This window comes from Daktulosphaira vitifoliae, unplaced genomic scaffold (assembly GCF_025091365.1).
Source record: "Daktulosphaira vitifoliae isolate Bord-2020 unplaced genomic scaffold, ASM2509136v1 Scaffold_1, whole genome shotgun sequence".
NCBI lineage: Eukaryota > Metazoa > Arthropoda > Insecta > Hemiptera > Phylloxeridae > Daktulosphaira > Daktulosphaira vitifoliae.
Window position 1 is genome coordinate 30487478 of NW_026099572.1, and position 14367 is coordinate 30501844.

General features: G+C 39.3%; 1 protein-coding gene and 1 long non-coding RNA gene across 5 annotated transcripts in view; one reads left to right on the plus strand and one right to left on the minus strand.

Moving 5' to 3' along the window:
* Window positions 1-14367, minus strand: part of LOC126894041 (steroid receptor seven-up, isoforms B/C) — a 31146-nt gene that overhangs the window by 10060 nt on the left and 6719 nt on the right. For all 4 annotated transcript variants that reach the window (XM_050664684.1, XM_050664683.1, XM_050664682.1 and 1 more), the window contains exons 2-4: window positions 12555-12704; window positions 5390-5706; window positions 4707-4965 (exon numbers count right to left, since the gene is read on the minus strand). In XM_050664684.1, the coding sequence (XP_050520641.1) occupies window positions 4707-4965; window positions 5390-5706; window positions 12555-12573 (595 nt within the window). In that variant the 5' untranslated portion in view covers window positions 12574-12704. The remainder of the gene's footprint in view (window positions 1-4706; window positions 4966-5389; window positions 5707-12554; window positions 12705-14367) is intronic.
* LOC126894051 (uncharacterized) overlaps window positions 1-14367 on the plus strand; it is a 42354-nt gene that overhangs the window by 7965 nt on the left and 20022 nt on the right. The gene's annotated exons all lie outside the window — the stretch shown is intronic.

Sequence of the window (14367 nt, forward strand, 5' to 3'; positions counted from 1 at the left end):
CTTTTTTTTTTTTTTTTTTGTTATAATATGTTTATCTGTCCGAGAAAACGTGGTAAATGCAATCGAGTCGAACAACAGATTGAAAAAGAAACGGACAGCGCACGATATCGACCGAATAAATATTATAATGTTATTATCATCACTATTATTTTAGTATCTGCCACAATAAACCTGAACGTTTCGACACGTTTTCTCCACCGAGTCCGTCATTAAAATGCGAACAACTCCTCTCGTAGATCCTCCAACATGTCTTGTGTTAACATGATTTTCATCGTTGCAGCGTATTAGATCTCATTTGGTTACGACAACATTCGCGTATCATTCAATTTCGGGGCGGATGCGGAGGCGAAATCGTATGCAACACTAATCACTCTCATATGTACACAGTACGTTTCAATAATTGTGACGTGACGGTTTCTTTCCATTTCGGCGCTACAGAAAAGTCTATTGCGGTTGTCAACGGCGTGACGTCTATCAGATGGACTTTTAATTAATTCCTATCGTTTTATGTCAACACTAGATTAACGTTACAGTTCAATGCACGACCGCGCCGCAGAAATTGCTCTCCATGCATCCCGCCGAAGTGTTTGAGACCGCGATTGACTTCCTCGCAGTCGGGCGGTATCGGTACTAATAAAATACTGTGCGTTAAACAAACGGCGGGTAACATTATTAATCGGTCCGTCGATTAGGTCGGCTCGAAACGGTACCTAATCGTATGCCTGGGACGCACGCGTGTGTAAACACAGCGACACCAATTTAGTCATCAGCTGCCGTAGTAGTGTTACGGCTAAGGAGTAGCGACTAAAGGAGCCTTGTGCGTAGGTGGCTGGTTACCCGGAGAAACCGACCGTGTCGGATGCGGCGTGTCCGAAGAACGCGATTCGCGTCGGGCCACGTCTCCGTGACACGTCCAGACGATTTGTCCAGCCGTGAGAACCCAATTTGTTTTTCCGACCATCGCGTCTTTTTATCACACGTTTTTCTATGTCTATACAAAATACAGATACGTTTTGACGTTCCTTTCGACACACACACACGTGACCTTTTTTTACACAATATACGCGCCCGAAGCTTCAGTAGACATAATGGTCAAGTTACCACTGCATTGTTGTTACCCCGTTTTTGTTATTGATACGTATAGATATGTGTGCGTATTGTACTTTCCGCGGCCCGTCCAATAGCGACAACGTGTCGTGGGCGTGTGAAACCGCGGACGGGAATATCCGGTGCGTGAAATCGCGCGTTTTTCCATTAACATTTCAATAATAATATTATCATCGTGTCTATTGAACGAGAAAAACGAGTTACGCGGTCTTCTACTGTCTTATTGGTATAATTTTTCCAAGTCGGTTTGGCTGTAGCTGATATTTTTTAAAAATATTATTGCAGAACTTCTGACAAACTGGAGCGTAGAATTATCGAAGGTAGTTAAACGAAAAACGAATGGATTCAATATTGGCCTAGTTGCGTGTAGGTCAGTTGAGTCAATTATTTTATCAGCTTCATCGTTTTCAATCATCGTATTTGCAACTATTGCCACATGTGTTTCAGTCGAGATGTCGAATTTTGACGTGCATTTATGCCCACCAACAGTGACGCACAAGTTGTAACGGTGTTTTGTAGATTGGCAATGAAACGACAGTAACGTTCTTTCCAGTCGAATAATTTTGTTGTTTCTATTTTTAAATACATCTAAAAATCCTTCAATTTTTGACTAGGCAATATTAAATCATTTTTATAGATAATCGTAATAAATAATAAAAAACAGGTTTTCGTGACCGTTAAGCTTCTTTCGAGCTATTAGACTTGAATTATGATTGCTTGTCAAACAAATAAAAATTAGACTACGTGTAATGCTATATGGATTTAGCAATTCATGTTTTCAATTTGTTAGCGAATTACTTATTAATACACTAGCGTTTAAATTAGATTGGCGACTATACCGTTTTCACGAAATATTTATTTTAATTGAAAAAAATACTTTTATGCGCTCGTTATTGTTACACGCTTCGAGTTCTATTTAATTATTTTACGCACACTCATGTGGGTCACTCGTTAAGAACGCTGCGTTCCCTAGTAATTTACACTGTCGTCGACCTTCGCCGGTAAATAATAAATTTGTTTTATTTTTATATGAGAATTAACGCCGCAAATGCAATTTTTCATTTTTCGACGATCATTTGAAAACGAAAGTAATCGCGAAGAGAAGAATTCGGTTTATCGACATTTGAATTATAACGTTGTGTGATCTTCAGGAAGTGCGAGACCATCGTGCACATTAACGTTTGGAATGAACGAGTTGTTTTCTGAAACGCAGTTGGGCTTAATCTTTGCCTGGTGTCTTTTTTTTTCAGGTTTTCTGTTGCGTACGCATTAAAATTATTTCTCCGAGCAATCTATTTCGCCTGAGTGTTGTTATACTTTATTGTACTCATGTACTTAGTAAAAAGTACAAGCACACGCGACGGCGTCTGTGTATAATTTAATGCGCAGGAGCTGGTAAACGCCCACGCTTTCAATGACCCCCAATGGCCAGGTGGGCCACTGGGTCACCAGGATTTATCGTTGCTGTTGCTGAGTACATATCGTTTAACCCGAAGCATCGAAAACTAGAAATCGTTGACTGCCGCACGATCGAAGTGTACATAATAAACATAATATTATAGGTGTTCGTGTAAGACTTGTGTTCACACTGAACTACCACCGCCGCCGCCGACGCGTACTTGTCTTCGGGCCATTCTACGAATCCAAATGGTCTTCCGCGCGCTTTTAATCACTTTTTATATGTAACTCGTTACGATTAATTGCATACCCGAAAAATACTACCAACGTTACGGAATAAAATTTCAGTACGAGTACAAAGAGCCGGCGGGGGGTCTCGTCAAAATTACCTTGTCTACCAGAGAGCCTGCACAGGCACCGTGCCAATGGGAATTGGCGATTACCGTTGGTTACATATTGAACCATACATTCGCCTCGCACAAGCGTATAGCTAAATGATTTCCATAGATTTGCAATTGCTCGGAAAATATGTCGTTTATGTTAACTTAATAAAAAAAGACATTAAATAAAATACCGTCCGCACCGTTATCACGGCCCACGGATCTCATTAGTTGGGTCACTCATCAGGTGGGAACAAAAGACGACACGCGCTCACGTATAGGAATACTCACAGTTTTAATGACCATGCCTTAGACGAAGAATGGTATTGTCTGGGGCCATGCCCTCTGCACCAGCAGCAGCTCTACCGCAGTTATTTATTAGTCCATACAACTGGTTTGTGCGCATTATGCATTCTGCATCGAGCGTACACAATGGCATAATTGAAAAGAGGAGCGCGTCTCTCAATCAGTAAGGTACCTATAGATCAACGCGATACCAAAACGCTTTGGTGGCGATCCATTGCGGAGCTTTAACGTTGATCGCAGCATGCCATTGATTGCTGATAAGTAAATTATCGTCAATTGTACACAATTAAGTTAGATTTGGATATCGTGTGCGGAATCTACGAAGATATGCACAATATTTGTAAACGGGCTGTTTTTTTGTAAAATTTTGGCCAGTTTGTTTAATTTTTATATAATTGATAAACTTATAGCTATGATTACAGACTGCTGCGCTTCTCTACCAATGCTGTCATAGAATGTACACCGTCCCTTAAACATTGACTATCCGTGGGAACATTTGAAGATGTGGAACGGCCGATAATGATCTGCATGCATTTGTTGGATCCGGGATGCGCCGTTCGCTAGAGAGTTAAAAGTAGGACAACAAGGCAAAACGACGCGCGTGTATGTTTCTATTTGTATGAACGCGACTGGCAAATGTGCGGGCGTGAAAATTGTTTGGCTATATGCGGTTTTTGCTTTTTGCCCGTTTTACGGAAATAAATTGTATGTTTTTAGTAAGTACTGATTTGATCGTGACCGATTTCTGTAATTTCGCATGAATATACCGACACGTTGTCGCGGGAGACTGGGCTTACGTCGTATCATCAAAAAAAGGCGGAACTCACAAGTTAATTTCCTTGTTCGAGCTCGTGCATGTGGTCCTAATACAAGTCTGCCGAATACCTACGCTGACTAGTATGTGTGTTATTACTTTCTTGTATTCAAGACGCATTTAAAAGATGTTTGAACGTAATAATAGTTTTCTCCTTGTACAGCGTGAGGTGTATTATGTAGTCCCTTAATAGTAAGTTATTAACTCTTCTATAGTGAAGGTTAATTTGGTGTTTTTATTATTGTCATATTTTTTTTTTTTGCAATTAAATGTACATTTAAGCGTGTGTATATCAAAAATGCACTAAAATCACGATTAGAGACTGTATTTGGACGTGAGCGGCATCAGTACACGAAGAGATTCCCGACGGACGATCTCACGACCGTTGCAGTAAGGCATACGGAGAAAACCCGTTTCCGCCGGGGTGATGCATCAGCCGCTGCCGCCGAAGTGAAAGCAAAGACGGGCCAGCCACGATTTGCAAGCCTGCGGCTCATATCAACGCAGCGATTTTAGTAATAATATTTTATTTTTGCGAGCTCTTCTTCTACTCCGGTGACTTTCTATGAATACAATTGGATTGTAAAAACAACTATCAGAGAGTTACCCACAAACGAATCTTCCCCTTTCAAAGTGTTATCTTTGAGTATCAACAGAGACTTTTGTGCTATTTATGAAATAATCGTTCGAAATAAACTTACCGGTAGTGAACAAGACGATGGCTTTCAAACAACTATATTCAGCAGCATCCACGTGCAGGGCTTTGAGTTTTTCTACTTGTTCTTGGAATATACGTATATGGTCCATAAAGGCGACCACTCGATCTGCAGCCATAGGAGAGGCATGTAGTCCGGCAGCTGCCAACAAAGGAGCTACATGAAGTGGCATCGAACATTGTGATGCGTTTAATACGAACAGTTCGCTCCAAACAAGCCTCAGTAAGGCTACTTGATCAGTTACCTACCACAAAAAAATAAAAATTAGAAATTAATTATAGCCATTAAGTGGGAGGTGTACACAACTGTTGATAATAATATATCATTAGCTATATATGAACGTTGAGACAATATATAATATTGCAATAATAGAATTCTATCATTAAGTCGTATTTAAGAAGTGCTTTTGTAAGTTGGTGGATCGTAATCAAAGGTAATTTGAGCCGTTCAACGTCGACTCCTGTGGCCTGAACCAATGTCTGTTGTGTTCTCAACGTGAAAATTAGGAGTTTTTTTTTTGCTGTTATAATGTGTTTTTAATTGATGAACAAAATTTAGCTTGTAGAGTTCTATAGATTATCATAATTTAGAAAAAACTGTCGCGTATTCGAGGTGGGCGTGTAATGTGAGAATGTGTTAAAATAACTACAAAAGTATGTGCTGCTCACCTGGAGGTCAGGGAAGAACGGTATATTTCTAGCCCATTCAACGGCGCTAAACAGTAACCTGGCAGCCAGTTCACATATGTTGTCAATGCCCATGATGTTGTTGGATTGCATACATTGACCGTACCTGGATGTTGGATAAGGTTCGGCCCGCAAAAGCAATGAAATATATGACGAGAGATAAGAGTGTCCGTTCAGGCCCACTGCGCCTACTGCAACGGCCGCGGCTGCAGCAGCATCACCGTTGGTAAGGCATAATTGACCGGGTAAACCCGTCAAACTGGGTGGTTGATTGGCCGGAACTCGACCTCTTTGTACGGCTGAAATCACAAAAATATAATGTAAATTAGTATGGAAAATATTATTATGTTCAAATAAATTAGTAACTTTTGTACCAAACATTTTTAAGGAATGCTTTTTATTTATAAGCCTATTATTAATAACAATAATTATTGTTATTGTTATTATTGTGTAGTGTAATTACCAAATACCAATAAATTTGTTGAAAACAGTTTGAACATTTAAAGCACTTGCTGCCCTTCTTTGATTATTCTGAAATTATTCCCCTTGTCGATACAGGCGCAACTGTGGCGGGTGTCCGGTTTTGGTCAATTCCCATGAAATAGACCAGTAGCCGATCGAACGAGTTCGAACCCTTAAAGTCGTCCCGTGTGAAGATTCGCCTACGGGACGTGTTTCGGTTACTGATCGGAACCCGTTTAGATCCAGTTATCGATCCCACGGATAGAATTTATATATAGTTTAATGATTATGAAGACCCTTTATATGTGAACGGGTTTAAAGTTCTTTAATTTTCTTGAAACTTGTTTTTCCGGACTTCCCATATGACTTATGGTAACAACCGAATTCTATTAAGTTCTGTCGAAATCCGTTATGGAAAACCCAAATTAATGATTTTGACATCTGTCAACGACCCTAGAGACCCTCGTTTTTTTTTTTTTTTTGTCAGGAGTTTCGTTCTTTTATCTGACCGTTTCTATTGAAAAACTAATAGCCCCAAGCGTTCCTTGTTTGTGGAATATTTTTACTGTCTTTGTATTATCTCTCGAGTTTTTATATTTTTTCTAGTATTCCGTGGGGATGTTGTCCCCCAGTTTTGTGGATAATTTAAAATATAAAATATTAACTATTCTATTTCATAGAACGGACTATTATGTATGAAAGGTAATCTATATTAAGTTTAAACAATTTAAATGAAATCTTATTATAAAAGCCGACCTAAATTACTTCATTAAACTCATTTGCACAAAAAATGAACATTACTTTAAGCGTCAGGCTCTTAAATATTCTTCGTGTAAAATAACTCTTAGAATGTAATAATGTCGACAACATATTCTTGTATTTTTCCTGAGCATTGTAATGTTTTTATTTACAATCAGATGATTTTTTTTGACTATTAGAAGAGACGAAATAAATAAGACCCTATAAATAGTCATACCAATTAGGTGAATAAAAACTGTAAAAGATCAAAGTATACTGGAAAGGAGAAGGTGTTTGAAAAAAAAAAAGACTGTTGCTAATAAGTAGTTAAATGAGATAGAAATATATTTTCAACACTAACTGTAGCGGATGGGATTTAATTATGCTAATCATTTCTGTTGGTACAAGCAAGTGCTTATAAAGTTGGCCAGAATTACGCTATAGCGAATGTTTAAAGGGAGTTGTTGGTGATCTTTCGTGCAAAGACAAATGTGATCCAAAAAAGGTCCGTTCCGTTCATTACACTCCAGTTATGTTTTTAACGAGATCGTTGGCAGATATTATTATTATAATTCGCCGCACTATTCTCAGACAATAGTCTAGTTGCATAGCGTTTTTAATGCCCTTGTATTTACTGCCTACAAGATTTGTTAGTCGATTCTCTCCGTCACATCCACAAGCGATTTATGGCGCTAATGAAAACCTCCCGTTTGCACACGAAGTTATTACTTCTTTGCTGACCGCTGCCACGTCGTCGCGAGAGTGTCTTTTTAGTCTTCAAACACAGTAATAAAAATCGAATACGGAGAATATTTGACCGTAAAATATATTGTGTAGTAACAGTATAAAAATATCTTGCGTATTAATGTGATACACGGAGGAGATGATTCGTATATTTTATACATAATATAATTTTTTATATTAAAAATGTTAATATGAATAACTATAAAAACTCATATGGTCCAATATTTAGAAATTATGGAGTACAGAGTGTATGTGTGTAAAAATAATTATTTACTTAATAAGAGATAATATAATGTTTTTTGGCATCTAAATAGTGTTTTTCAGCATTTCATTTTCTTTGTTACTAACACTAATGAAATGTGATGCGTTAGGTGTGTAGAATTCCTGTAGGAGAGAAAATCTACAGAAAATTAATTGGTCTGCCACATGAGATTTGTTCCACGTAGTTGTACACCACTTAACGATCTGTAGGTGTTGGCCCGCTGTGGCAATATTCGTGAAGGCGGCCAGAGGGTAGAGCGTTGACGTGTCGCTGTAGAAATGGACATCTAATAAACCGTGTACAAATCGATTCCATAATGTTTCGTCGCATACTACACGGGTGGGCTGAAATAGATCTGTTTAGTGATACATTATTGGAGTACAACATATCGCGTCACATACGCTCAGTGAAAAGCGACAATTTCCCATTTGCCATCGTCCGTCACACGTTGTTTTTCGCATGGAGAATTCATTTTACACCGTGAACGTCACATTACTACCGTCTCGTGTGATTGACAATGGCAATGATCACCACACGGCAACAGTTGACCGGATCGTTCATCCGATGTAAAAGTGCGTAGTAATTTCGGCGTGTGACTAATTCGAAACGGCCAATTGCTTCGGTTCGCACAACAATGGCCAGGACTCCACCCCCATCCGATTGTCACCTTTAAAATATGATACATATGAACTGCGGACAATCTGTGCATACGTTTCGCGTGACTCCGCCCGATAAGACTTTTGCACAACGAACAATAATATATGTGTGGCACATTGACTGACCACGCACGCAACAATAGTACGGTGCATTGTGTTCTTCGACGGCGACGCCGATATAACAATACGACTCGTGTGTAGCCCACAATATAGTAGTAGTATTGTAGTAGTGATGGCCTTCACCTTCGTCGTAAACAAGCTCACCTCGGCCTGCGACCGCCGCCGTACCGTGTCCTGTGATATATTACCGCAGGATACCTTACCGCGCCGACCTACTGCGTGCGCTTTCGATTGTGCCCAGTGGAATGTCACTAAGTCTAATCGTAGGAACCTAATGGGTATTGTAATAATAGTATTGGCACTTCCTCCAAACATTACTCCGTTCCAGAGAAAACTGGAAAAAAAATTATAATTCAAGACGTTTTTTAATTCGAAACTCGTTAATTGAAAATAATAACCATAAAATCTATTCAGAATCTCCTTTCACCTGTTTTTAGAGAAAACTTTTGATAAAATTATGATACTTAAAAAAAAACTTATAAAACAGTCTATAAAAGTGACGACGCACACCAACAGCTCTACGTTTGTTTTAGTGTACATCCTTAGATGGAATTGCAAGTAAACAAATTATATTCAATGACTACACTACTGTTGATCGTGCGGATAACGACGATGACATTTCGCAAAACCTCCGCTGTGTACTTAGATTTTGACGAACGCGTGTAGAACATAACACCTATGTTTTAGTATGGCTAAGGTCACTCTCAAGGATTCGACGTGTCTTGGCCAAGTATGGCAGTTTCATTTCATTCATTTAAAATTTCTCTGAATCGCCATAAAAATTAATGTTACTCGCTGTTAATAGTTATAGTTGAAAACCATTTAAAAAACATTCAACATTTTCGAGATCGACAAACATCACTTTGGTTTTTAAGTTTTTTCTATAAAATATTTTCTACGTTTATGGAAAAATTATTAACATTCATTTCAGGAAAAATAAATCCAAGGCTAAATAATCTGTACTGATTTACAGACTGCAGACTATTATTGGACCGGCGTTTACTCTTTTAAACTCGATTATTAAACCAGTTCGGTGCAAATATCATTAGGTTAGTGTAACTAGTTTTGAAAAATCGTCCGCCCACAAAAAAAAAATACTAATAACAATATTATATATTAATACACGATAACGTTGCATAACAATGCAGGATTATTACAATAGTAACATTACATTATCGCTGTATGAGGTCCATATTATTGTCTAAGTACCTGTAGTCGGTGGCTCATAAAAGCACGTGCAATACATTATATGTACTGTATCGTGTGTGTAACGTATATATTAAACGTATGCGTATAAGAACGGCAAGCGGCGGTAGCGGTACACGATAAACGATATTATTCTCATCCGACAAAATATGCGAAAGATGATTATGCAATAGCGTTTCTCGTTTGTCACGACTTTGGCTGCAGTTGAGCGCAAAAAGTATAAATAATAATAATATTGTCTACTCGAGAAACCCGTAGAAACGTTTACGGTCTACACTACAGATAAGTACTCGTTTTACGAGAACAAAACTACTTGTAATGTAAGCGCAGAATTTCTCCTACTTCACTTAAGTTTCTCAGTCGGAACGTTTATGATAATAATACAACACTTAAAACGTTGGCATCAAGAACATTCGGATCCGAAACATTTTAACGCGCACCAGAAAAGCAGTGTTGATTTAGAAGTAGTGCCGGCTATCCATACTGATTGTGCCAACAAGAATAGAATTATTTTATTTTTATTGTTTCTTCATTGAGAGGGCGTGTAAAAAAAACTTTTCATACCTCCTCTATTACATGCACCGTATTTTTCGACTTGCTCTATTATTACTTGTTCTTCCATTATCGTTATTCTTTTGGGATTACACACTTTCAGTTAATAAGCGTATTTTGAAATTGCTTCGCTGTCGCTTTTGGTACAATACATGGAAGGCGTTTAGAGAGTTTCAAGACTCGTCAAGCCACGAGACGTTATCGTTTTACTTGGTGTGCTCTTTTGCGTTTTCCAAAAACAAATTAATTGGTTTTGAGATACTTTGCGAACCTTACAACTCTCTTGCGCCAACAACGACGACCGCCGCGGCACCCCGCGATGCGAAATCGAGTAAGAGCTGGTCGCTTTACATGGCCACAAGCGTTGCGTGTAAACTGCACGACGGCTGTATGTCCTCCGAGTCATTTCATCTATGCCGTAAAAAACACTTGTAGTGTGTTATAATATGGTCTACAGCGTGACTCGAGCAATTAACCGCAATATAACTACTCACAGGTAGAGCGAAAGTATCTTTCCTTTTATTCTACAGTGCACGGACACGTGTAATGTTTACACAACGGTTATTGTAATATTCATATTGCAGTACGGTTTATAATATAATATGGCGCTATTGGTCGTCGAAAGAGAGGATCGTGCTTGGAAAGCGGCGGCGAAAGGAGAATCGCTGCATCAACGTGGTCCACAATGCAGAATAGAATTATCGTTGTCGGCAAAAAAAAAATTATATACAACAATGTTCAGTCGAATGTTTCCGTACGTAATTACTGACAAAATGTCCGCCGAAAACACAGTTTTCTCTTTGCGTCAGTGTGTCGTATCACATTCGAGAATACGTTAGCACAATAAGTCGTGTTTAACAAACGACAGTGTAAAACTTAAATGTTGGTTACTTTACGGACGTCAGAGAGCTGTACTGGTACCGTAAAGTCTTCTGGTCAGATTAATGGTTAGGTTATTCTAGCGCGTAACGATGCTTGCAATTCGGCGTAGTCTTTGTAATAATCATGGTAATTGGCGGTCGAGAGGAGAAAAAAAAAATGTGCAAGTCGTTAAAAAACTCATTGTATGCAACTTGTAGACGAGGTCATAAAAGCCACTAATATATCGAAGACGTGTAAACGGGAAGCGACGAGCGGCCTCTTGGATCACGAGCGTGCGCTTTGTTTTCTAATTGGGACCTGTAAGACTTCCAAAATCAAATACCACCAATCGGTCCGGTCTACCGAGTATTTATACACCTACACGATTTCGTGTGCTGTACGATGACTTAGAGATGGGTTACCGAAGATTCAATAGTATGCGGATAGACTGCTACGTTTTGTGCGAACCGTTTGACGTTTAGATTTTTAATTAGACAAGTAAAATTACCCGTTACGCGGATAATGTGAAGAGGAACAAGTACGATCGCGTTTTGAGCGGTACTTTGTCTAAATAATGCTAATAAACGTCGCCTAAGATATTTGTAATCGGATTTGCCGTTATTTATTTACACCGACCTATTGTTAAACTACTAAAATTCGGCGTTTTCAACGAGTCATCAAAATATCCTGCAATCATATAGTCATAACTTCGATTAAAAAAAGAAAAACTCGTTGGTTCATTATCACCGGACGGATCACGGGTGTTTAGCCTCGACATGTATAGGCCACTCGTTCCTCCCTCGTTAGCGCTGTGCACTCTCCTTGTTTGGAACCGACTAACAATTTCACGGATATTGCCCTCGCGCGCCCGACCAGCCCCAGCAGACCGTGGCCGGTTCATATTAGGCACATGAAAAAACATACCTGCACCAAGTAATGTATATCAGACATTAAGTCTGCGTGAAATCGTGCAAGTCGATGGGTTTTTTCACAACGCGTAGGCGGACGAGACCTATCAGTGAACACTGTGTACACGTGTAGTTGTACGGTGTACAAATATTTTGTATAAAAACAAATTTTTGATGTGTGATGACTCGTTGAAATCTCGAGAATGTCGACCCGTCGCTTCCTTTGAGCGCGCAACCGCGACCTTGAGGAACCGCCTTCCCCACCCCGGAAATCTTTCTTTCCCAATACTCTTTTGGAAGTTCCACGCGATTGCAATGCGCACGATATATCGACAGGTACGAGGCGAAGTTCTCACATTATTGTTAATCATTGAGATGTGTCGTGGATGCTTAGGAGAATGGGAGACCCGCAATAACCATTTGACACGGTGCAATGTAAGCATGTGAGCGTGTCTTTATCGACCGTCGGATCTCCGCACGGGGAATATTATAATTGCTATTCAGGTTTTCATCTTCTCATTATTACACACAGCGTAATAATTATTTATTACATTGCCTATACGTATAGTGGGCGCGTATATGGGAAATTTATGATAATAATGTTATTATAGCGGGTGAACATGATATTTCCTTCTTACCTTCTCTGCGCATGCCCATTTTCAGACACTTTTTTAGCCGACAGTACTGACATTGGTTCCGGTGATGTTGATCGATAGGACAGTTCCGGCTACCCCGACAAGAGTACGTTAGGTTCCGGCGGACGCTCCTTTTAAAAAAGCTCTTGCAACCTGTTGAAAACACAAACGAACACTTTAACACACGTTTTAATGTCATTAGCAAAGTTATAAAGCGAATAATAACGCAGTTTACTTGACGCCCCCTGCTGGCGCCGCAAAGTTATAAATTACATTTATTATAATTATTATGCAAATATATTTGTGCTCAATTTCAACAAGTAGGTATCGCGTTACATTTTTACCATTAACCTGTCAACTTCTGTGTAATACAATACACTTATTTACAAATCTCGCGGAAAACTATCTCAATGAAAATCTATGAAGAGTTTCTCTTAATATTGTATTGAATTAAACAATTAATATTCTTCATCTGATGTCCCTGTGATTTCTGTTGAATTAAATGGTAACAATGTTCATCGTGGGGACTACGAACAATTTTTATAGAAAAAAATACATTCCACATATGTCTATGTGATATTGTCGTCGTGTACGTTACACGATAATTTCACTTTTTATTACAGTATAATACTTTTATTAGAAATGTTGCCGCTTACGTTTATTACAGGCGCGTTTAAAAAACTGGTAGTCGCGTTAAAAGATGAGTAGGTTGCGTTTAATTTTCATTTTTTAGCGTGTTATTTTGTGAAACGAGTGTAATTTCGCTTAGCCCATAAACGAGAATGTAATTTGCAAAAAGTTTTCTCTTGTGGGAGGCACGCGAACGTGCGTTATGATCATAATGTACATGATGCTGTATGGGAAAATAATTTGGATGAAAAAAAAAAAAACACCTCCAGCGAATAATAATAATAATGACAGATAGGAGAAGAAAACATGTCCATTGTGTGTTGATGAACCGCGCGAGACGACCAACATTATCATTATCCTTCTACGATATTTTCATTTCGCTTTATTATTATTTTGATACACACACTGTTGGCCGTATCAACGCATACCGTACTCGTATGACTAATAGGAAGAAGAAAAAGAAGTAGTAGAAGAAGACACAGCGGCGGTGAAGTACAATAGTGATGTACACGCGGCGAGACCGGTTCCCACGGCATCGTTGGCCGCCTAACAGGTTTGGGGCTCGCGCTACACACACACGTACGCCGATTTACGCGAACTCGCGTGTACACTATGCCGTGTGTGTTGCGACCGGCCAACAACAATAGTAATAGTGATAACAATAATAATAATAATAGTAGTAGTAATGATGATAATAATAATAAGAAGAACGGCGACGAAAGACTCGGGCGCGCGAGCGTTCCTCTCACAAACGCCTCGGCGGCGGCCCAGAGAGAGGAGAGAGAGCGAGGGCGGTCGCCGCCGACAACAATAAGGTTCTCTCGGTGCACATACGCCGTACGCATCTCGCATTCCTCTGCGGCCAGTACTATTTATTTTTCTTTATCGAAGTCGTCCTGCGCGTATAAAAAATATAATGAAAGGAGAGCGAGAGGGAGATAAATTACGGGTTCGAAACGCACTTGGGTACACACAAACGAAAGGGTGTCTGACCGTCGTGACTGCGCTTATTTTATTTGTCCGCCGAGCATAATATTCTAATAACATCACACGAGGTGCAATGCTTTTTGTCGGACAAGTCTTCCATGAAATTTAATAGTGTTGCCGTACGTCATGTCTGACAAAATTCGTCTGTGGGTCACACCTAAGTGTACTAAAAAACATTTGAATTTCATCGACGTTTTGA